Source organism: Lampetra fluviatilis, chromosome 3, assembly GCF_964198595.1.
Source record: "Lampetra fluviatilis chromosome 3, kcLamFluv1.1, whole genome shotgun sequence".
Classification (NCBI taxonomy): domain Eukaryota; kingdom Metazoa; phylum Chordata; class Hyperoartia; order Petromyzontiformes; family Petromyzontidae; genus Lampetra; species Lampetra fluviatilis.
This window is the reverse complement of record NC_136277.1, coordinates 24,814,043-24,836,768: the sequence shown is the minus strand read 5'-3', so window position 1 is coordinate 24,836,768 and position 22,726 is coordinate 24,814,043. Positions and strand designations below refer to the sequence as shown.

General features: G+C 44.5%; 1 protein-coding gene across 1 annotated transcript in view; it reads right to left on the bottom strand.

The window, feature by feature from the left end:
* Window positions 1–22,726, bottom strand: part of LOC144955698 (ras GTPase-activating-like protein IQGAP1) — a 110,879-nt gene that overhangs the window by 18,339 nt on the left and 69,814 nt on the right. The window contains exons 31-33 of the mRNA XM_078885849.1: window positions 21,294–21,396; window positions 15,418–15,550; window positions 6,353–6,440 (exon numbers count right to left, since the gene is read on the bottom strand). Of these exons, the coding sequence (XP_078741975.1) occupies window positions 6,353–6,440; window positions 15,418–15,550; window positions 21,294–21,396 (324 nt within the window). The remainder of the gene's footprint in view (window positions 1–6,352; window positions 6,441–15,417; window positions 15,551–21,293; window positions 21,397–22,726) is intronic.

Genomic DNA, 22,726 nt, shown 5'->3' with positions numbered 1-22,726 from the left:
TGTTTCTGGAAATTATTTCCCCCCTGCACCTCCGTTTAGACCCTCAGGTTTTGAATCCAGGGTCTGCAGACACCATGAGGGCATCTACGGAGCAACCCTGTGACCTTGTTTAAGTGCTAAACGGAATGAATGACGATACGATCTGCTTGTGCCTATCGTGCATTCTGCTCTCGCTCTCACCCCCATTGTGTGTATGAGGGCAGGCAGCGGTGTCCGTCGCTTGTTGTGTTTAATCTGTTGTCCTTCTCCCCCACACCTCCGATTAGCACGGTTCGCGAAGTACAGTACAAAACAAGTTCAACATACGTACATACAACTGTACGTACTTTAATAATTTAGAGGGGGGGGGGTGCTGTGCATTTATCAGAGGGGGACTTTGCCCCCCCTCCCTCCATGCTCGGTTGATGCTAAAAAGGTTTGAGGGCTCTGATGGGGGCATGAAAATTGCCATAGGGGGGCCATGGACCATGGACCACAACAGCAAACTTCCTTGACCAGTGCTACAGATGAGCTGGGCGTTTTACGCATTGAAAATACCAACTACGTACGACATTTAGATCGAATGTGTAATAATGTGCATACAATTGTCGCCGCACAGCTTGAGTTTTCACATTAGAAAAAAATCACTGACGCGAGTGCGGTGAAGGAGTGGTCACATGATCTCCGGTATATATCTGTGAGGGGGTGTTCGGTCATGGAATAAAACGCTCTTGAAAGGTTCTCATGCAGCGGCTTTGTTCAATTGTTTGAAGTAACGTTCCAGCTCAATTTAAGATTCTTGTTCTTAATGCATGCCATCGAGGTTGACATTCAAGATTGTACAGTATTTGATCAAATGTACTTGTGCCATCAAGGAAATGCTGTATGTTACCCCCGTGAAAATAAAAAAAAAGTATTCACATGATGTTAAAAGTTGAGGGTAAATCATTCAACAATCCCAAAACCTCATCTTCAAGGCTATCTATGCCTGATACACCACCCTGCCAGACTGGCTTCAACCTGAGATATGGTCACAAACAAGTTCTGATACTTCTGCATTGATGACTATACAGCACGGCTCATTATTCCAACAGTCAATGGGTTCTTAATAGCAGTTATAATGGATCCTCAGTCAAAGACATTGCCAACCACAAAATCAGTGCACATTCCTTCATGCTAAAACACACGTGCACACAAGAAGAGACTTTCGTGACGATGGTTCTGTAAGAAAAGCCATGTGGTTTGGCATCTGTATCAGATTGTGTGGGTCGACTTTGTGATTAACACAAGCTTATAAAATATAATACTCTCGGTGTGGTCTGTGCAGACAATTCAAGGGTAGTTGTTTAACAAATAACGATATCCAGCCCCTTTTCAATCCACTGCTGGCTGATGGACTCTGGATGGTGTTTCAGTCATGGAGGTTGTTTGACAATATTTCAACATGCCCAGCAGTGCAGCAGGTTGGGGAAGAGGAGGCCCAGGACTGCTTTAATATATCACTCTCCACCGATATTAGGCATGACCGGGAATTGAACTCAAGTGACCAGCTTCATGGTACAGTGCGCTAACCACTGCACCACCGCTCCACCTACCATTAAAGGGTGGCTGTTTATAACAGTACCTTTACAATGAGTCAAACGAGCACACCCGTCATGTGGAATTTTAATTGTGTCTCTTAAATTAATTTGTGGGTTGATCCATATCGCGCCTGTGCTGAGAGGTAATTATCTGTGATGCCAGTAAAAGCTCACCTAAATCAACACACATCAGCTCAAGGAGGCCATAAACATGAATCTCTCAAGCCAAAGTATTGATTAAAAAACACAATTACACGTAAACTTTCAGTGATTAATATTTACTCCTACAGCCTCCACAAAAATATTGTGTGTGCATAAGTTTTAAATGTACTCAAAGTACTGCATAGCCTAGAGATATATTACATTTACTACGCATTGTATATTGAAAATTCATTAAGAAGAAGAGTTGGGTTGTAACATATTTCAACCTCATGTTTTCTAAATATAAAACAATGTCATATAATGAGTAGAGCTGTGACAATTTGCAACCCTCGCAATTGCATGAATTGTCATGCTTCAGGGTTGCGGTTCGATTGAAGCACCAATGTTTTTGTGCTTTTCACATTGTTGTGCATGTGGCATTTCCAGCGTCTGCAGGGGGTCACGTGAACCGATTACATACAATATACACATACACAAATCACAATCGATTCGCACATGCATGGGTCCGGTGCATTGTATCGTTGAGTGTATGATTCAACGATGATTCGATGCATCGTTTCAAGCCTAAATAGGAGCATCCTGACTGCAGAACGGTATCCCCTCATTATTTGAGGGGAATACGGTCCGGAGATGCTTGTGAATAGCATATTTCGCGGATAATGACATTGGCCTACGAAAAAACCCATGATTTTAATGAATGACCTTAAATAAATACGTAAATGAGCTATTAAATACGTTAAAATTATAACATAAAACATACAAAATGGTTATAATAAACGTAAAGAAAAATAAATATTAATAGTTTCTAAATTAACTTACCTAAAATTATGATGCTGCACAGTAGAAGGTTTCAGTAACGATGATCTCATCACTTTATCTCATCAAGTCGTGTAGAGTTCCAGATGCGATCCGCAGATAGCCAAAATTGCGGATAGCAAGATCGTGGATAACGAGGGAATACTGTACCCATTCACAGAAGGCTGTCATGTAAAATAAAACATAGAAAACCTCTTCCAACTATATTTTGGTACTTTGTTAAAAACATTTTGTCAAGACTTCAAAAAGGCTAATTATTTTATCCTTAAACATTTAAAGAGCCTTCCACAAATCACACTACTACATCACCTCCCTTTAGCATTTCACCAATATTAGCTTTTTATTCCTTTCAATGTTATTCAGGGCTTGGGTTTTTATTTTTTGGCAAATGGCTCCCGAAAAACCAATATTCCTTAGAGACAACTTTACTTTCAAGACATCCTGAAAGACAACCACAGAAGTGATGTTTGTCAAGAAATGCTAACCAAGGCCAAATATATTCATTTCCATAAAGGTAACACTCATATAAACAAAGTGTATTTGTTCAATAAATACACTTGTTTATGGCAGCAGACACAAAGGAGCTATTCTAATAATAAACCAGACAACATGGCCCTGTAGGGGCCACAGGTAGTCGCGTTGGTACTTATTGCTTTCACCCGAATGTCTTCAACGCTGTGGACAGTAAATACAACCATGAGACAGAGCGTCGCTCTGTTCGAGCAATGAGGCAGCGCCTTTCTCCGTTTGTGACCCTGCGTCATAAGTGTAAATCCACATTCTTACGACCAGGGCTGTATTAAGTTGTTTGATGGTCGCCCAAGACGGTTATAGACTTGGGGGCCCTTTTGTTGTTTTCTTAAAATTGCTTCCCTCTGCCGATTCAGCACCACCCATGCCCAATGCCAGACACTGAATTGTTATTCACCTTCATAACAGAGGTTTTTTTGGGGGGTTAGATCGCGTCAATATAAATGTGTCATTAAACCACCCGACATAGCCAATTAGTAAGTTTGTCGCCTAAACAAGAGATTCTAATTCGTTATTAGTTCAGCACACTGGTGTGTTGGAGAGTGAACCCATAACATTTACAATTCCTCTATTATGTATAATTAGCTTTTTTGCCCGTCCAAGGACGGGTGTATATTGCAGTAAATCTGAAATATGAAATAGAAAAATTGTTCAGCTCATGATTATTAATGAGGTGGGGGGGGGGGGTTGCCCCATGCGGAGTGACGTCACCCATTAATGGTTATTGTGGAGGGGTGCGGCAAGTGGAGTGACGTCACCCGCTCATGATTATTAATGAGGGGAGGGGTGCAGCATGTGGAGTGCGCGACCGTCTTGTGCGTTAGTGTAAATTTCCACGCGGGCATGAATATTAATTAGGGGGGGGGGGCTCTTTGCAGTGACGTCACGCACGGATGTAGCACTGTGCTGCTTAGAAAAAAAAATTACCGTCACTTTCTGTAAAGAAACGTCATATTTGAAGCGATTTTGCGGAACATTTTTTTTCATTCAGCTCGACCTTCCTCTGCGTTAGTGTAAATATGCACCCTCTCATGAATATTAATTAGGGGGGGTGGACCTCATGTGGAGTGACGTCACGCACGGGACACACATTATTGGCTTATTATAGTAGCAATATTGGTCGCGAAAGCCTACGTGTTAAACTGTTAATCATCTTACTTATTTGAGTTCTGCTTTTCAAATGTGACATATCAATTGTAAAGCTAATCCGAGCTTAAAACGAGAAAACTTTTGAACTTGGGCACATAACTGGTCATCATACACATACGTGATGCTATGCCTTCAATTACCAAATTACCTTTCAGATTCATCATAGTACTACATTATAAAGCGATACATACATATACATTTTTGGAGACCCTAAAAACTCCGAGGCACGAGGCTGATGCCCCATAAAGCCCCCTGCATTAGCCAAGTTTTGCTTATGACGGTGGAGGGAGGGAGAGGGGGGGGGTCAGGGTACCTATGGGATGACCACCGCCAACTCCTCATGAAGAGAAACCCCCTGACTGAGATTTGAATTCACAGCTGTCCAACCGTTGTGCGCCAAGCACTCTTTTCCGCAGCGCTGCTGCCCCTGCCGAACGACGATGGGTCTGAGCGTACACACACAAAGCTAGTACTAAAAATAAGTTACTGTACATTGAAATAACCTCAGTGAGAAACGCAACACTGGTGGCGACGCACCTGCTCGGGTTTACGGCCAGCCTCTATGAAAGAACCGCTGTGTGGGAGTGCTTTTTTTTTGTTAATCAGAAGCATTCTACTTATTAACAGGAGTAACTTTTGTCTTTGCAATGGCTCATAAAGAACAATGAAACAAAGCGATTTTGACTGTCGCCCTGAAAAAAGACACAGACGCACCCATAAACCAATGCAAAGCCCTTTGCAAAAGCCACCAATATAATCCCTGCCCAAAATTCGCCCTCCAAATGACGCCACCGCACCCCCATCCTCAGCTCGTGTTTCCTCGAGGCTCGACCCTGATTGGGGGTGTGGGGGGGGGTGTCACTAACGATGACGCACCAAAACCCCTTTGTTGTGGATTTACCCCATCTACAAAGCCCTGTTCCTGTGCGCCACACTTCAGCCACAGCTGCCAAGTCACCTCTGGGGAGCCATCGGACTGTGAGAGAGGTCTCTCCAACCTCCTGCAGGGGTTAACACTCGCCGCTGCTGCAGAGGCTAAGTGTGCCAGACTCACAATCCAGAGGCACCGTGCTCCAATGCTGATCATCGTCATCGTCGTCGTCGTCGTCATCATCAGCGATGACCGATCCACTGCTGGATGAAGGCCTTCTCATGTCGTTTTGATGACGGGGAGTGTTTTGACCATACCTCACAATTCTGGTCAATGCGAATTGGTTAAGGGATTGGTGGGAATCAGATACTTACCTGCTACTGATGCAGGCCATGGCCAGGAATGAAACTAATAAAATATCAAACTGAGGTTGCCGGGTTAATGCAGTGTTGTAACCACTGCACGACCGCTTCCTCCTGGCCACTCTTTACCTTTATTTAAATAATTATACATTGCAGGTATTTGACTGAGAGAGAGAGAGTTATTGGTAAGTTCACAACCCTGGTCAGGGGTTAACCCAACATATTAACCCTTTGAAGTCAATACATTGAAGTACCGCTTCGTGGAAAAACTACAGCGGTCGACCTGAAAATTGAAACTGTTCCCACCATAAGAACGTGGCATTTACATCGCCAGCTCAGGGCAACAAAGGCAGAACAGCACTGCTCCAATGCTCATTTTATCCTTGATTCAACTCTGTAAAAAATGCTGTGAAAAGAAAATCTTGAAAAAAACAAATGAAAAAAAACCCAGTGAACCCTACTCACAAAATGTTATATCAAAAGCTAAAACGTTACGAAAGGAATGGTGGATTAGGCGCATGCTTGGAATTACACTGAGAGACGTAAAGAGGAACACATGGATCAGATAACAAAAGCCAATTCAGGGAAATCATATTGGCTTTAATGAAGAGTATGTAGGCATGGGCAGGACACATCACTAACAGGAACGATGACTGGGGTAAAAGACTAATGTCGGACGGCAGCCAACATAGGGAATATCCCTGGGAGAATGACCACCATGGAGATGGATCGACGAAATTGGCTCGTGTTAAAACCGTGAGAGATGGCGACAACATTGGGGAGGCCTTCATCCGGCTGTGGACTGATCGAGGATAACAATGATGACCAATGATGATGGGTGCTTGGTGCATTCTGTGCATCTCTGGCAGCAGCATGAGCAGCCAGTCGGGAGGGTCGCTCACCTGCTCGCTGCTCGCTGCTGTGGAGAGGATCTCGGTGAGGCTCTCCCCGGGCTGCGCTCGGATCACATCCACCACCAGCTTCTTTGTCCTGCCCAGGAACACGACGCAAGCGGCGCTGTGATGTATATTTCATCACAAGCTATCGTCACGCAACGCATCGCTACAAAGAGTGCTGGCCCCCAGGACACAGCCACACACTGCGGTGCATTCCTGTAATGCAGCATTCGTATGGTTTTGCATAATCCAACGCTGTCAACAAATCTACCATACTGCCTGCACAAATCTGCATTGAGATTAGTATTATTATTATAAACGTAAATTTCTTCATTCAAAACTAGTAGGCTGGGGTGGAGGGTAGGTGGGGGGAGGCAGATATCAGCACAATGCACTCGTGTCAGCCAGGCAATCAGCGAGCAAACCTTTTTTTAAATATAGTATGATATAACAATTATACGCTGCCAAGCCTGGTGGTGCCCATTCAGACGCTGTCTTTCTGACAGACCTGTTTTTCACCTGAGGACGGCTGCTTGCGTTGTGGCCGAAACGTCGTGAGAATTATTTAATTATGTCTTATTTTTATTATTTCATTTCCCTTCTACGTGACTTTACCGAAAGAACCAAGAAGATGACAATTATATATATATATCAACGCATTTTCATTATTATCCAGTTAAAATGCAATGATGTACTGTATTTTGATTATTTTAAGTGTTGGGTAACTGCTAACAGTGTACATGCATCACGTATTCACGACCTTCACAGACGCATTCCTAAGCAGCCCCATTTCTCCTGCCCTAGTATTGTTCATTCTAAGTCATGCACGACACCTCTGTGCTTATGGCAAGCTTCCTTGACGGATATCTGCATTCATAGGCAGACGTGAAATGCTCAAGAGAACGAGAAACTTGCAATAATTTACAATGAATCAAAACTTTTTTTGTCATTTGCCCAATGTTGATTTAATTCCGCACAGGACATTTATAAAACCCCACTTGCATTAAATGACAAAATAAAAGGCCTGAAAATATAAAATGTGGAACACGCTGACGAGAGCTGTAATGTTGTAACAAAAATAATATTTTTTTAAGTATAAGTTGGGGAATCGTTTAATCTGTGTGAATTAAATGTGAGTGGGAGGACTTTCAATGTCCGAAAAAGGGGCCATCAAAGCTAATTTATTGCCAAGCTTCAGTGCTCTGTGTGTGTGTGGCATTTGAGGCCCGATAACAATTGCCTCCCTAATGATTCATTGTGGCTGCCGGTGGTAATGGAACCCTGGAGCCCCCCCCCAGGCCAGTGCTGACGTCTGACGCTGTAATTTAACGCCAGGTTTAGGTGTGTGTGTCAGTGCGTGATTGTGGGGGTGCGCGTGTGTGCGTGAGTATGAGTGGTGCATTGGCGCATGCGTGTCTGCGTGCGTGTGTAAACACGTTACGTTGAGTGGTAGTGCAGTGGTTAGCACAATGCGCTATGAACCTGACGACCCGACTACAATTATCGCTCACCGCTAACATCAGTGCCGACTTATCTGGCTGACCAGTCCTGGGCCTTCCCTAGATTGACTCAGCCTTAAATGATGTAGCTGGTGTAGTATAGAAACATCAGCACTAGGGAGACAAAGGTGTGGTTCTGGGCACACCGCCCGGCCCTGCGTTGTTGCTGCTGGCCTTAATAGGTGCTCGCTAATGGAAATTTCCCAAAACAGCCTGTGTCGGCTATACGTGGGAATCTCTGACTTCGTCATTGTGTGAACACACACGAGCAGGGGTATTGGTGCGTGGGTGTGTTGTTACGAGAGGTGTGCGTGCCAATGCGTTATGCGTGTGCGCGTGTAAGGGGGGGGGAGGTGTGTGTGGGCGTCTGCGTGTTTGAACTGGAGTCTGAGTACGTGTGTACGTGTGTGTCCACAATGTGTGCTCCGGTTTGTTTTTCTACATGCTGCATGGGCAAGTGCTCTTATTTGCCCGTGTGCGAAACCCTAAGCGTGCAATGTGCTTCTTCTCCGTGTCTGCGAGCGCTTGAGACTATGCAAAGTGCTGTGACCATTAACAATGCACAATCTCAACCGGTCGGTGCGTGGATTTGCGTGTTAACGAGCGATGGCAAAGCGTGGGTAAATTAATGCCAAAATAATCAGATTTGTTTTTCTTTCCCCCGACCAAATGTGCCAGAGGCAGGATAAGCGAATGTCTTTTCAGAGAGAATTGTATATTAGCGCTGGCCGCTGTTATGACTCTGAAGTCCGCTTCTGCATGACCGATGCTGACACAACAATGAATTTGTAGCTCTTAGAGGCCATCAAAGCAACGAGGAATGACTTATACACACTTCTGTAGAAATGTGTGTGTGTGTTGGGGTCTATAAAGCACAGGAGAGATGTTAAATCAATAAATCAAAACTGCAAACTAATCAATACGTCTTCAGTGACAGTCGTCCACTGCAATGGGTGTTTGTGTTAATAGCAGGGTACTGCCGTGTTTACCTTGACTAAAGGAATACAATATTCTGATCATGTCAAACGATGCCCATCCTCTTGTATGTTTTACTCAATGTGGGTAAGTGTAATAGATTGTGCGCCTTTGTGTACGCGCTTTCTTACACTTGTGTTTCAAGTGGACAAGCCCGTACGTAGATCTGTATGTGCTTTCATGTGTGCGCGCATGTGCGCACGTGCGCTCATGTGCGTGTTGTGTTTGCTATGCGTCGTGTGCATGCTTGTTTCTATGTGTGTGTGCGTACGTGACCTCCTGCCAGCGGGCGTTCGACACTTCACGTGGCCTCAAGGTGCACATGGCCTGGCACAAGCGTCGTGGTGACGTCACCGCCATACGCACGTATACATACGTGCAACAGAGTGGTGACATACTGGTGCAGGCTAACAGCACTTGCCCCAACAGTCTGTTAAAAAGCCACACTTTGCCTTTGTGTGTACCAACCATGGTGATCCCCTACACTACGCCCGGTTGTCCTGATTTCACACTGCACTCAGTACATATTTCAGGTTGAGTTGATCTAGGGGAGACCCAGGACCCGTTCAGATATGACTCATCTTAGCCATGGCCAGGAATGGAACCCAGGTCGTCGGGGTCCTAGCGTAGTGAGCTAACCACCGCACTACCAACTCCCCAGGTGCTCGCTAGCAGCACTTGCCCTGACAGTCGCAATGGCCTATGTGGGGGATATTTGTCTTTTTACCAGCCATATGTCCGCATGTTTGTGTGTGTGCGCGTGAGAAGTGGTAGCGTAGCGGTTAGTGCGCGACGCTCCGAACCCGGCGAACTGAGTTCAATTCCCATTCACGACCAACACCAATTACGATTATAATCTGAACCGGTCCTGGGCCTCCCCTAGTTCGATTCAACCTCAAATGAGTACTTTGTGCAGTGCGTTAACATCGCCACTGGGGAGACAAAGGTGGCCGGGCGTGGTGCTGGTCACCCACCCCCCTCGTGTGCCGTGTCATGTTCGCTATAACAGCACTTGTCCCAAAAGTCTATTCAGACTATACGGGGGGGGATCTTTGTCTTTGTGCACGCCAGAGTCCGAGCGTTAAGGCTGGGACCCCGGCCCACCGCCAGGAGACAGAGCTTCTGGCCTACTGATTGCATTTCACCCAGGAGATTACTGGCTGCCGGGAGTGGGCGGACAGCTGAAGGCAGCCCGCAGCAATTTAAAGCCACAAGCGGCAGCCTCACTTTGTGTCAATGTACGCCGGGGCAATCGGATCACCGCTCAAAATCACATTCTGTTTTCTATTCATAATTTTTATAAATGATTGAAAAACTCCACAATGCTCAAGCAGCTTATTGGAGTGGAACGCTTTGGTGCCTGCAGTGCTAGACCTAACGCATTAATGTTTAATGACACTTCAGTTGGGCAGATACAAAAAATAAGAAACAGAGAATAACTATCTGAGCTAAATCCATGGGAATAAGTTAAAACTACAAACTAAACACATTGTGAAAAACGTACATATAATAAAAGCACTCTTTCAATTATATATTATATTAGAATAGGTTTTCCCCTTTTTTTATGGAAACAAAACAGGTGTTAAGATGTTAAAACACCAAACTGAAACCTTTTTACAAAGAATCACGCCTTTTGGCGTCCTCTGGTCTAACACCGTTTTGAGACTAGGCTCAAAATAAAGCTGTCTCTGGTGTGGATCAATCAGTTTCAAAGACAATGCATATAGTTTGACTTAAAGTGTTCGTGACTGCAGAAATTCATACTCTTTGAACCTATCTACGTGACTTTACCAAAAGACCCAAAGAAAATGCATATATTATCAGAGTATGTTTTTTGCTTGCATTCTGACCACAAGTATTGTGGTTAATGCAGACATGATTCCTTGTAAAAGGTTTCAGTTTGGTGTTTTAACATCTTAACACCTGTTTTGTTGCCAGAAAAAAGGGGAAAACCTATTCTCATGATGATATTTGATATTGTATCAGTTGACGTAAGAACGTATTTATGCTCAACAACTATTGATGAGCTGCAAGTGAGATTTGCTACCTGAACATTTATAGAGAAACCTCATCAAGTGTGTGCTCAGAAGGGAAGTAAGTTTGTACAGGCCATTCCCCTATCCAAGACATTCATGCAATTTCTCTTTAAGTGTATTTTTTATGCTACTGTATTTTTTGAGGCCGTAATATATGTAGGCTAAAAAAAATGGAACAGTGGACATCCACCAAGGAAGCAGATTCTTCTTCTCGTGTCCTGCCACCACAGAGGAGCGGGAGTGATGAAATAAGCTCATGTTGCAGGCGCTCGGTAGATAATTACATCCCATGATAATGATGTAAATGGACATGCAGAAAGTTTTGGTAAATCGTCTTCTGCAAAACAAAAACATGAAGCCTCCGCCAAGGGCCTCAACCCCTGCCCACGCAGCCCCCGGAGCCTTGGGTACTTCAAATCCGTGCTTAAATAAATAAAATCCCCAAAGCGGCACAGACAAAGAAATTCAGGCCGGTAGATGTGCTCATCCTACAATGAAGCTACAGACTAAGAATGGGGCATCAGTGGTGTCAAGTGGACCACGCTTTTATGGCTTTCATCTTTCTTGACTGGTAACAACCCATCATGCATGCCAGTGCTGTACACAAAATACGAACTTTCCAACACTTTGGTTGGAGATTTCTTTTTAAGGTTCTGACAGCTCCCTCACCTCACCAAAGCCTAAACACAACATTATTCTCCCATCCAACAACTCATCCTTGTCTTAGTCACCTCCCCCCGAGCAGTTTCAGTCACATTCCACCTCTGTAAGCAGCTCCCGTGTCAGCAACAGCCACGGCATGGATATAATTTGTTTCATGTATCCACAGTTCAGTGTGAGAAGAAATGTTATCCTTCGAGTTTCAAATATATATTTTTTTACAGATGGGACTCGAGATAGTTTATCAGAATTCTTTGCAAAAAAATTTTAACCGTTGATGCTATCACTTTTTTATATTCTTTTTTGTTTAAACGTTAGAATTATGTTGGCCTGTGAAAATAGCAACGCATAACTCATTTCATGTTGTGTGCTCAAAAGGCAAGCAATGGACACTTGGTTTGTTTGTTTGGCTATTGTATCTTGGACAGGCTCAAGATGTTCCGTTTTCTTTACCTATGACTCACTGCCTTTTCCCATAAAGTTCGCAACCAATATCATCCATAAAGCGTTTTTTTTTTGTTAGATCGCGTAAATATATAATAAAATAAAAATCCCAATTTTTCTGTACAGCGTCTTGACACGCGAGCGTATTTAGAAGCGATATAAATCCAAATTGTCATTTTTCTTTTTTCACGTAAGGATAAAGTGGAAATGCAGTTTATCGACTTTACAAGCACAACGATAACAAAACATTAAATTTAAATTGTACGTTTACAACAACAAAATTAAATTAAATAACCAACAACAACAAAGGAATTATTGATGTTTTACCACAAGAGGCCCTGCTTAGCGCAGATCTTAATGAAAATAAATGCAAGGGGATAATGGCATTCTAAAGTTGAGGTATGCGGAGGAAGTAATCTTACTGGTGATGAGTAGAAAATTACAATGTGGCTGCAATGTCAAAAAACTGTGCCTGCAGCCAAAATCACAATTCAAAGGCGTCAAACAGGCAGGGCTGCATCCACTCGGGAGGGGAAGAAAGGCAGCGGGAATGATTGTCAAGGAAACGTGAAGCATAGCGCGAAAGGAATATCAGTGGGAATGTAAACTAAATGCGTGCCCACCATATAAGTCTCGACAAATATGCACCACCCTCTAAAACCAAAGTTTTGATTTGACTTTATCTCAAAACAAATCGAAACAAATCGAAACTTTTCACCCAATATTGGAATGGAGCCCAAGGTGTGATTGCTATCCAATTCCACACACAAGTAGATTGGAAAGCATTGGCACGGGGAAAATAAATAGGCGGTGCGTTGACTGAGTTACAGTCGAGGGCGTGGGCGCCACGGCTAATTGGAGTGCCCGGACGTCTCGCGTGTGGGCCGATTCAGCGTCCTGACGGCAGAGGCTACGTGATGAGGTTGCATAGGGATTTCTTTTTTTTAATAAACATGACACGTGCGATAATGGTATCAGTTCGCAAAAGAGAATTATTTACTCGCTGGGATCTCGCCTACTGAAATAAACATTACTCGAGTGAGCTGAGAGTGTCCGGTTTGGAATTGCAAATATGCAGGGGACAAATTAAATTTGTATTTACTTGACTTCAACTCAATGATTCGGAACTCTTTATATAATCAGCTGGAAAGCTTCCTGGTTTACATCACCCATATGTAGGGAAATAGTATACGTATTCGGTTACAGCAAATATTTAGCGTACTCCAGTTGTGGGTCATTTTTACCGATGGGATATGAGCGATTACACCAATAAACAATAGTGTCTGTTTGCAAAACACATAAAAAGGGTCTTTAACATCACCTTCATAGCAAACGGCATGTTTTGACAACTCTGTAAAAGTAACTATGCGACTGCAGGAATTTAACCATCAACTGCAAGACCCGGCTCAGCACAGATCCAGATCCGGCAGCTTGGCCAGCCAGTGACTCACTCATTATCATAACACGTGTCTCTTTTGCAAGAGAGACAAAGAAAACGAGGCAAATGAGGAACATCCGAGCGTTTAGAAACTTCGTGTTCTACGTTCCTGTTGCATACCTACACTTAATCGTATATGCCCTTTCGCGACACATACGACTGAGAATTACGATTTTAATTATTATAAATAGTAACGTTACCATAACTACACGTCTGCATATCGTGGACATATTTCTGGCATTATGTGTTTTATCACGGAGATGTGTTGAGCACCACCGCTGAAAATATTGTTACTACATCGATAATGTTTCGATTTAAAGCTTTCGTGACTGCAGGGATTCATCTTCTTGGTTCTTTCGGTAAAGTCACGTAGAAGGGATATAATACAATAATAAAAATAAAACATAATAAAATAATTATCACGACGTTTTGGCCACAATAAAAGCAGCCGTCCTCAGGTGAAGAATGAAACACTACCAAGCTTCTTCACCTGAGGATGCTGCTTGCGTTGTGGCGGAAACGTCGTGAGAATTATTTTATTATGTTTTATTTGTATTATTTTATTATTTCCCTTCTACGTGACTACATCGATAATGTCGCTGTTACGACATTTCTGCACGTTGCGGACATATCTCGTGCGGGCCTTAAAGGTGCCCTGACTGCCGCGCCTCCTTGGGAAACTCAACGGAAGGACGAGAGGAAAGACAAAAGACAGAGACGACGTGGTTTTGGGTCGACATCGAGGAGTGGACCAGCTGGGCACGGGGTACATCACGAGATCTTGTGCTGACAGGGAGCACTGGCACGCACTGGCCACCGACCTCCGGAATTCCGGGGCTGACACCATTAAATGAATTGATGCATTGTCAAGCCAAAGTGACTCTGATCCAACTCAACTACACTGGCGGTGGCTGCTTTGAACAAATAGATAGAAAGATGCACACTGTCTTGGTATGGAGAAGTTTTGTTGGAACGACTACCACTGCTGTGAACATCTCCCATACTAGAGGTGTGTTGGGTTAGATCACGTAATTATAGATTTGTCGTTAAACTCGCTACCACCCAAGACAGCTGTTGTCTGATGAGGCTGGTTGTAATTTCCGGAGAAACGTCATACTCGAATTGTAAATATCGTAGGTTTACTCCAACACACTGGTGTGCTGAACTCTAGTAATTGGCATGTTTTGTTCACATGACAAACCTTACTAATTGGCTGTGTCACGTAATAGCGAGTTTAACGACACATTTATATTTGCACAATCTAACCCAAAAACCTCCATTATGAATAATATTGGTCGCGAAAGCCTATGTGTTAAACTGTTAACATCTTGTGCAGCAAAATTATTTTTACGATGCGAGAAGGATGATGATGATAGCTAAGTCAATGCCCCACATGCATTATAGCCACAGTGCCACCCACCAGATGTAGCACAGTATCTATGATTTTATTGTTTTTAGCAGAATTTTGGTCCGTTGTTGTAAAGCCGCTCCACCCCCACTGTAACCATCCACCACCTACCTCCGATTGCTGCACCCCGCCCCACCTTTCCTTCCCTTCCACAACCCTTCTGTGTGTGGGGTGGGGGGCCGGGGGGCTAAACAGAAAGAGGTAGGGCCCAGAGAAAAGGGGTGGGTACTAAAAAGGAAAGGTGCAGAGCCAAAAGAGGAAGGCCTAATCAGGAAGTAATGCGGCCTAAGCAGTATGGGAGTGGTGTATAGAAAAGAGAGAGGCAGGGTCGAAATAATATTTCAGAATGGGAATCTTTATTTATTTATGCTGGAGGAATACGACAAGCAATAAAGCTCTTTTTCACACATGTTCAGTAGGGGGTGGGTCTAAAGAGGAAAGGCCAGGACCTAAAGAGGAAGAAGCAGGGACCTACAGAGGTTAAACTTCCCTGTTGATTTAAGCGTGGAATCAAATGCGTGCAGCCGATAGCAAACCTCTAGTCAGCTTTAAATGTTTTTGTCCTAGTCACGTCGCAACGGCTGCTCAGAGGGAAGCGGGAGGAGACCCACCTGAGTAGCAGGCCCTTGGTGTCCAGGTCGTCGTCACCCATGACATCGAACTTGTTGGCAAGGGTGAGAGACACCTCCGTCTTCAACAGCTGTGCTTCTTTGTTGGGGTCGCTGTTTTCTCCCTCGGTCTCGCCTGCGTGACAGAAAGAGGGTAGCTACTGCTGCTTCACAGAGGTCATCGGCTACATCGACGCCCCCCCCCCCCCCCCCAGTGGCCCATCAGGCTTCACATTCAAAATCTATTTCCAAAATTGCGACGAGTTGAATTTCAATAAAAATAATAATTAAGTCATTTGTCAATGCCATGCCAGAGGAAGGGCTTCTCGCAACGTGTCGGTTGTGGAGGTTGTTTCACCGCACTTTATATCACGCTGGTCAATGTGAGTTGGTGAAAAGCATGGTGGTTGGACCACTTCATATTTTACTTGTCAAATGATGTTAGCCGTGACCGGGAATCAAAATCAAGTTGGCTGGTTCATAGCGCAGTGTGATAACCACTGCACTGCTGCTCCTCTCTCTCCGAATAAGTTGAATTCTATGAGGTTATTAATACTGTTAAACTAAACGAACTCTACTGTTTTATTTTACCACATAAGGCCCACTGAGATATACAGCTCTTTTTTAGAAGCGAACTGCCAACAAATGATAGCTCAACAAAGTGGCTTATTATGTGGAAATGTATATCAGCCAAATACTCTAAACCCATGTTTCTAAATGTGGAGAGAAAAACCGGAGGACCCGGAGAAAAATCCACACGAGGAGAACATGCAAACTCCAAATATAGAGGCGTTAGGGTCGGGATCGAATCCACAACATCCTGTATATCAGACGAGGTAGTTAACATCTCGCCACCACTCGACTCCAGTATCTGTGAACCGCTGACACAAAAATAAATTATACCATTTGATCCAGACCCAGGTTTTTGCAAACGTATATTTGGAATCTTGATTTGAAGCTTTCGTGACTGCAGGAATCCATCCTCTTTGGTTATTTCGGTAAAGTCACGTAGGTAGAAAAAATAAAATAAAAGTCGTGATATATAATTTTTTATTTCATTTTTTCTACCAACGTGACTTTACCGAAAGAACCAAAGAGTATATATTTGGAACAGAAGAAATAATAGAAATGACTACACAAGAGTGCAAAGCAAATATCCAGCACCGTTGAACAAACTATGATATTTTATTCCAATAAAATATCACAGCTGTGGACAATCCACTGCTGGATGAAGGTCTTCCCCAAGCATTCACCATCTCTTCAGAATCACAAAGTAACAACCTCTCCAGCTCCTGAATGACAGCTATTTTTACTTCTCCATCTTCATAGTGCGCTTCCTTCAGGGGGTTTCCTATGGCTGCCACTCCACCATGAGTCTCATACATCAGCTATCACCCCTTCTAACCATGGCTGTATGTTGAACTCCTTTCCATCCGTAAGTAGCCAACTGCGCTAATCGGAGGTGCAAGGGAAGGACAATTAACTAAACACAAAAAAGCTTCTAAAGAAGCGAGTTTTCAATCTAGATGATTTAAAAGTGCATAGCTCCAGTGGCTTCCTAATATCGGAAGGAAGAGCGTTCCAGACGGCCATCCAAAAGGGCGCGATGCGGTGACCACCATCTTTGTTCGGTGGCTAGCCAAGAGCCGCTGCGATGAGCACTGCCCAAGCTCAATTTACTTTATTTGACAGATAATGTAAACCACAATACTGTATAACAGCAAATCCTAGAGTCAAATAGCTGACGACAAATTTTGTTGGTCAAAAAAAAATATTTTGAGATGTTGCGAGCAGCTTGAGAGAGCAATGATGGCAGTGGCTCGCTGATGGGAATGTGCCAGTGGGGATATTATTCGGGATATTCTTGTAATCAGCTATGTAGCTTGCAGTTCAGGAATTACAACTGTCACACCCCTCCCTGGCCCATCCCGAAAAACCACAATCGCTCTTAACATATATTTCCGAGAAAACACAAAAATGCTAATCCTGAAGTATTAACCTTACATCTCATACACTCCATAACCCCTAATTACTAACGCCTATCCATAATCCAGTACAATAATCCCGCACACTAACCCTTAACCTCAAAGATTAGGCCCTGATAAAACCCATGCCTCTACTCGTATTTCAAGCCCTCTGAAAGAGTGACTGCATTCAGCACAGAAACATTGTAACGTCTTTTATAAAGCATTCTAAAATTAGAATCCTCCGAGGTCATTAACTTTCAGGCAGCAGAGTTCCAATTACCATACAGCAGGTACGTATGTGAAAAGGGTTTGGTCGAGCAGATGACACAGGTTCTTGAAGGGAAAGCCCATTTTGTCGCTATTAATAATAAGCTTCAACTCTGTACAGGCACGTGTACATGTGTGTGTGTGAGCTCTGTTATTGTGCCGGGTGACGTAGCAGGTAGGGCCCGAGGCTTGGAAAGGGCCTGGCCCCTGGTACGTCTTTGGACTTGCATCAACGCACGGTCGTTTTGTTTCTGGTTTTGAGATGACACGTTCGGCCCGTTCTGCTCCGCGTAACCACAACACACCGGCTCGCCCGGAGCACGCGACCGCGGTCACGCTCACCCAGGCCCAGAAAAAAATGTACAGCCTTCACCGACTGGGCACCCCCCCACCCCCCCCCCCCCATTTATTTGACGTCGCGTGCGCACTTTCACAGTTGCGTGCAGATTTGACATCAGCCCTTACAAGATTGTGGCAAAGAGTTCCCAAGGAGGGTCGCCCTCTAACGTGTTTCCTCCGGCTACAGGGAGGTCACATTTTTCTCAGGTTGTTCGATCCCTAAAGGCGAGAAACCGTCATAAGATGCTACTCTGCGTAAGCAAGAAAACTGCACGCGCAATGCATTATGACACACTACTTTGCCATTCTCAACACTAACTCGCAATAAAAGTGGCTGACGAAAATTAATTATAAATAGTCTAGGTGACTAACACATCAGTCGTAAGTTTGAAAAAAAAGTGGGTGGCACACTGGTTAGTGCGTTGCATGACGAACATCGACCTTAGTTCAATTCCAGGCCAATGCGATTCGGATTTTTGTCTGGAATGTTCTATCCTCCGATATAAGGAAGCCACTGGAGCTATGCACTTATAAATCTAGGTTGAAAACTAATTTCTCGAGAACTGATTTTTATGTTTGGTTTGTTGTCCTTCCCTCGCACCTCCAATTAGCACGGTTGGCTACGTACGGTGCGAAAGAAGTTCAACGTACATACGTACGCCAAGTGATACCTGAACCTGTCCTGGCCGCCCCCCGTCACTTTCGCCAACATGCAATGAGTGCCGTGGTAACGTACGATCAGCCGGTGCCCATGACCGACGCGGCATGGGCAGTCCTTCATCCCGAGGCGGATTTACAAGGGGGTTGTTCGCTATTCATAAGCCAAAGTGAGAAAATAATAAATAGTTATTCAACAACAGCACCGTTTCCCTTTTACAGCTGTTGGTAATCTATTTGAGCTGTTCGGGTGACATTGTGAAGATTTGTGAGTCCTGTGAGGTCAGGGTAGCGTTACCTTGAGCACATCACTGTGGCGTCAGTGATGGCTTAATGGCATGCTTCAACCACAAGATCGATACTTCAATAACCACTCCAATAACCAAAACTACAATAGCCAGGAAGAGACAATAGATTGGGTGACATGTCAATATGACGTGGTATTAAAAGAATGTGTTTGCAAACACCGATATATTTATATGTGTGTATGTATGTACAAGAAACAGCAAACGCCCTCTTACAAGTTAAATATTTTGGTGAGCCAACTTAATCCTGCTTGAAAAGCAGACAGAACTGCCTATGAATAGCTAACATGGTCCACAAACAAATAACAATGGTGTTACTGTTCATCAGTAAAAATGCCCCATGCTCTCTCCACGGCTGGATTAAGGTCTTTCCCCACACCGTCACTATCTCTCACGGTCTCGTGATGCAACAATCCAGTCAACCCCCGCGCACGAGTAGATCCTGATCCTATCTCTCCCACCTCCGCAGTGGTCACCCACACTCAGGTGTGTTCCGTCTTTCAGCTTGCGACTCCGTCACCACTGTAATCGTCGGCCATCATCCGTGACGTGTGCTGCCCAAGGCCACTTTCTTTCCTCGTCAGTCAATGTGATGTCTCCAACTCGTATTCGTTTCTCGATCCGTGTACTCGTCTTTCTGCCTGTCGGTGTATTTGTAAGCATGTTTCTTTGGGTGCTTTTCCGCTTTGGTTCTAATTTATTCGTCGGCTACGTTGCTTCAATTCAGTATTCCAAATTGCACGACATCCTACCCTCGTGTATAATATTACAGGCCATGTGGCCTGCAATCCAGCAATGTGGAGGGGGCGATGATTGGTGGATCCCGCAAATGTTGTGAAACTCCCTTCCCGTGTACATTGAGGTGCCATACCCTGGCTTGCCAGGAGACAGCAAGTGGTACTAATCGCCACCACCCATTTACATCTATACGGGGATAGAGTGTTGCCCCCTTGTGCGCAAGGCATAGTTTTTCTCTGGGTGCTCCGGTTTCCTCCCACACGTATAATAATAAACACAACACATCATCAATTGGCTCAAAACATATTAAAATAGAAAAAACCCAATGCAGGACTCCTGAAAAAAGAGTCCCACGACAGTGCAGCACTCCACACCGAGTCCACAGTCATAACCTCAACAGTGCCCTATCCCTAGCTCACATGGGGCCCATGGTGCAAGAATTCACATTGGGCCTCCCCCTCTCCATTTCCCCACCATTCCCACCCCCCCCTTTTCGTAACTGGACCTGTCCATTCCGTGGGTCCCAGTACAGTTGCATCCACCTCGACACCCAACAGCTATGCCAACGAGGTGTTTTAAAGAGCGTGAAAGTTGTGATTCCTGCACAGGGCAGTGACATCTGCTGGTAGAGGACCATTTAAGCAGCAACATGGGCATCAAAATCCCATTTCCCTGCAATCAAAACACAACCTTGGTTTTTTTTCACAAATACAACCCAATACCACAAACGGGTTTTAAAAATGTGTTAAACTCTCACCACCTATTTCACCATTTGTCTTCCCGAGCCTGACCGCTCGCCCTCTCTCTCACACGCAAAGCGCGTGCCTTTGCAGTGCCTTGTTAGTATAGGCTTTGCTCAACAGGGCAAGCACAGATAGTCCAACATGTATCAATTACATTTAAAATGTGTTTTCCATCCTAAAATAAGCTTCAGTAAGCATTACAGAAAAAAATCTTATGAAGAGGGATTGGATAAACATTGTACCATCATCAGCCACGATCAATCCACTGCTGGATGAAGACATTCCCAAGCCGTCACCATCTCCAGAATTACGTATAAGTGTTGTTTACACTGGGCCAGGCAATAATATAATATTTTTAATTTATTAAGCACCCAAAAAAAATCGTTCTCAGGGCGCTATGCATGGAAAAGCGGGAAATAGTTCAACATCAACCAAGCAAATAAGAAGTGAGAAAGACGGTTGAAAATAACTAAAGAGAGAAAGCCATTTTAAACATGATTTTTTAGTCTAGATTTGAAGATTTGTAAAGTGTCTCGGAAGTCCTGACCTCGAAGTGCAACGAGTTCCAGAGTTGAGGTGCCACAATTGCAAAGGCACCTTTGAGACAGACTCATACAATCTGCTACTGGTTTTGCAAACAGCTCGCACAAGGTATAGAGACGGTGTGTCAAAAATGCTGCTTTGCTTGCTTGCTGCTGCATGCACGGGCCACTACTCGGCAATTTTTTTTTGTTTTGTTCTGCACCTGGTGCAGGAAGGGAATTCGTAAAAGCCACTGGCAAATTACTGGGCTCGCTCCAAGTGGAGCGCAAATGAAATGCGGATGTGAGGCAGTCCCCGGGGGAAGCGTTTCCGCTGCGTACCGCCGAGCGAGCAGATGTCGGGGACGTCACCCAAGTCCTCAAGGAGGGCGATGAGCGGATCGTTGTGGTCTGGAGCGATGGCCTCTTGGTGCTCCAGCAAGAGCTGTAGTGGAGGAAGAGAAAAAAATTAACAAACGCAAAGACAAAAGACACACACGCACGGACACGCACACGGGTGGGCGCACACGTTAAACGCATGCAGATGAGGCAGCGGATGCACGCCGATGCCTTACATCGGAAACACATGCAGAGGAAGATGAGTGTACATACTGTAAACAGACATGCATGTGTGTGTTTGAAAGCGCGTATTATGCAGCAATGTAGGAACACACACACACGCAGCACTGTAGACAAACGGGCCTGCTTGAGTTATATTGGTCGCCAAAACATGTAAAGAACACAATAAAAGATCCCACGCCTTCCCTTGGAGATTGTGGGAGCAAGTGCTGTTGGCAAGTGAGCGCCTGGTCAGGCCAGCGTGACACACCAGGGGAGTGGAGCAGCCTGACAAGACTCTTTGGAAATGCGCAGTTAGCGAGCACCGATTATGGCTGGCGCAACACAAGAAAGTGTGGCATTATCAACTGCTGCTGATGATGTTGACCACACCGATGCACCGAGGATAACATTTTGAGGCTGAGCTGACCTAGAAGAAGAGACTAATATAACGTAAAAAAACAAACTGGGAGCTGATGTTGTTCGTTACGATGAATTGAAGCCGGGCTGTTGTCAGGATGATCCCAACGTCCGCTGAAAACTGAATCTCCTCTTGATATGCAAATTATTTTGTCAAGGCGCTCTTCCCCTTCCAACCCAGCTTAAATATACGCTCCAAGCGTGGTGGTGTTTCATTCAGACGCTGTCTCCCCGACAGACCTGGTCTTCACCTGAGGACGGCTGCTTGCGTTGTGGCCGAAACGTCGTGAGAATTAATTTATTATTTATTATTTGTATTCTTTTATTATTTCCCTTCTACGTGACTTTACCGAAAGAACCAAGAAGAAAAAAAACTGAATCACCGTTCACTGTGCACGCGCAATCATTTGAGTCTGACCCTGCCTCCTCTTTGTTAACACATTACAAGTCTAAGACAACATCCACTCTAAATAACGCCCCATTGCATCAGACCTTGGAAGCTAAACACGATTTTAAGCCTGATGAGCAAATGCATGGACAACTACCGGTGCTTGCCAGATGTTATAGGAATGGGGTTGAGAGACTTAGGCGGGAAATGGTGAGTGCTGTGTCACCCTCTCATAATGCGTGGTGGGTTGTCTCCGGGCGATCGGTTTGCCTCCCACATGAATCTAAACAGTGAACGATGGAATTTGCCAAACATCCATTGATGGAATTTGCCAAACATGTAAATGATGCAGTCTTGAGATTCAGTGAGGGCTTTATTGGGTGGATAATTGGCATGAAAACGATGTTAG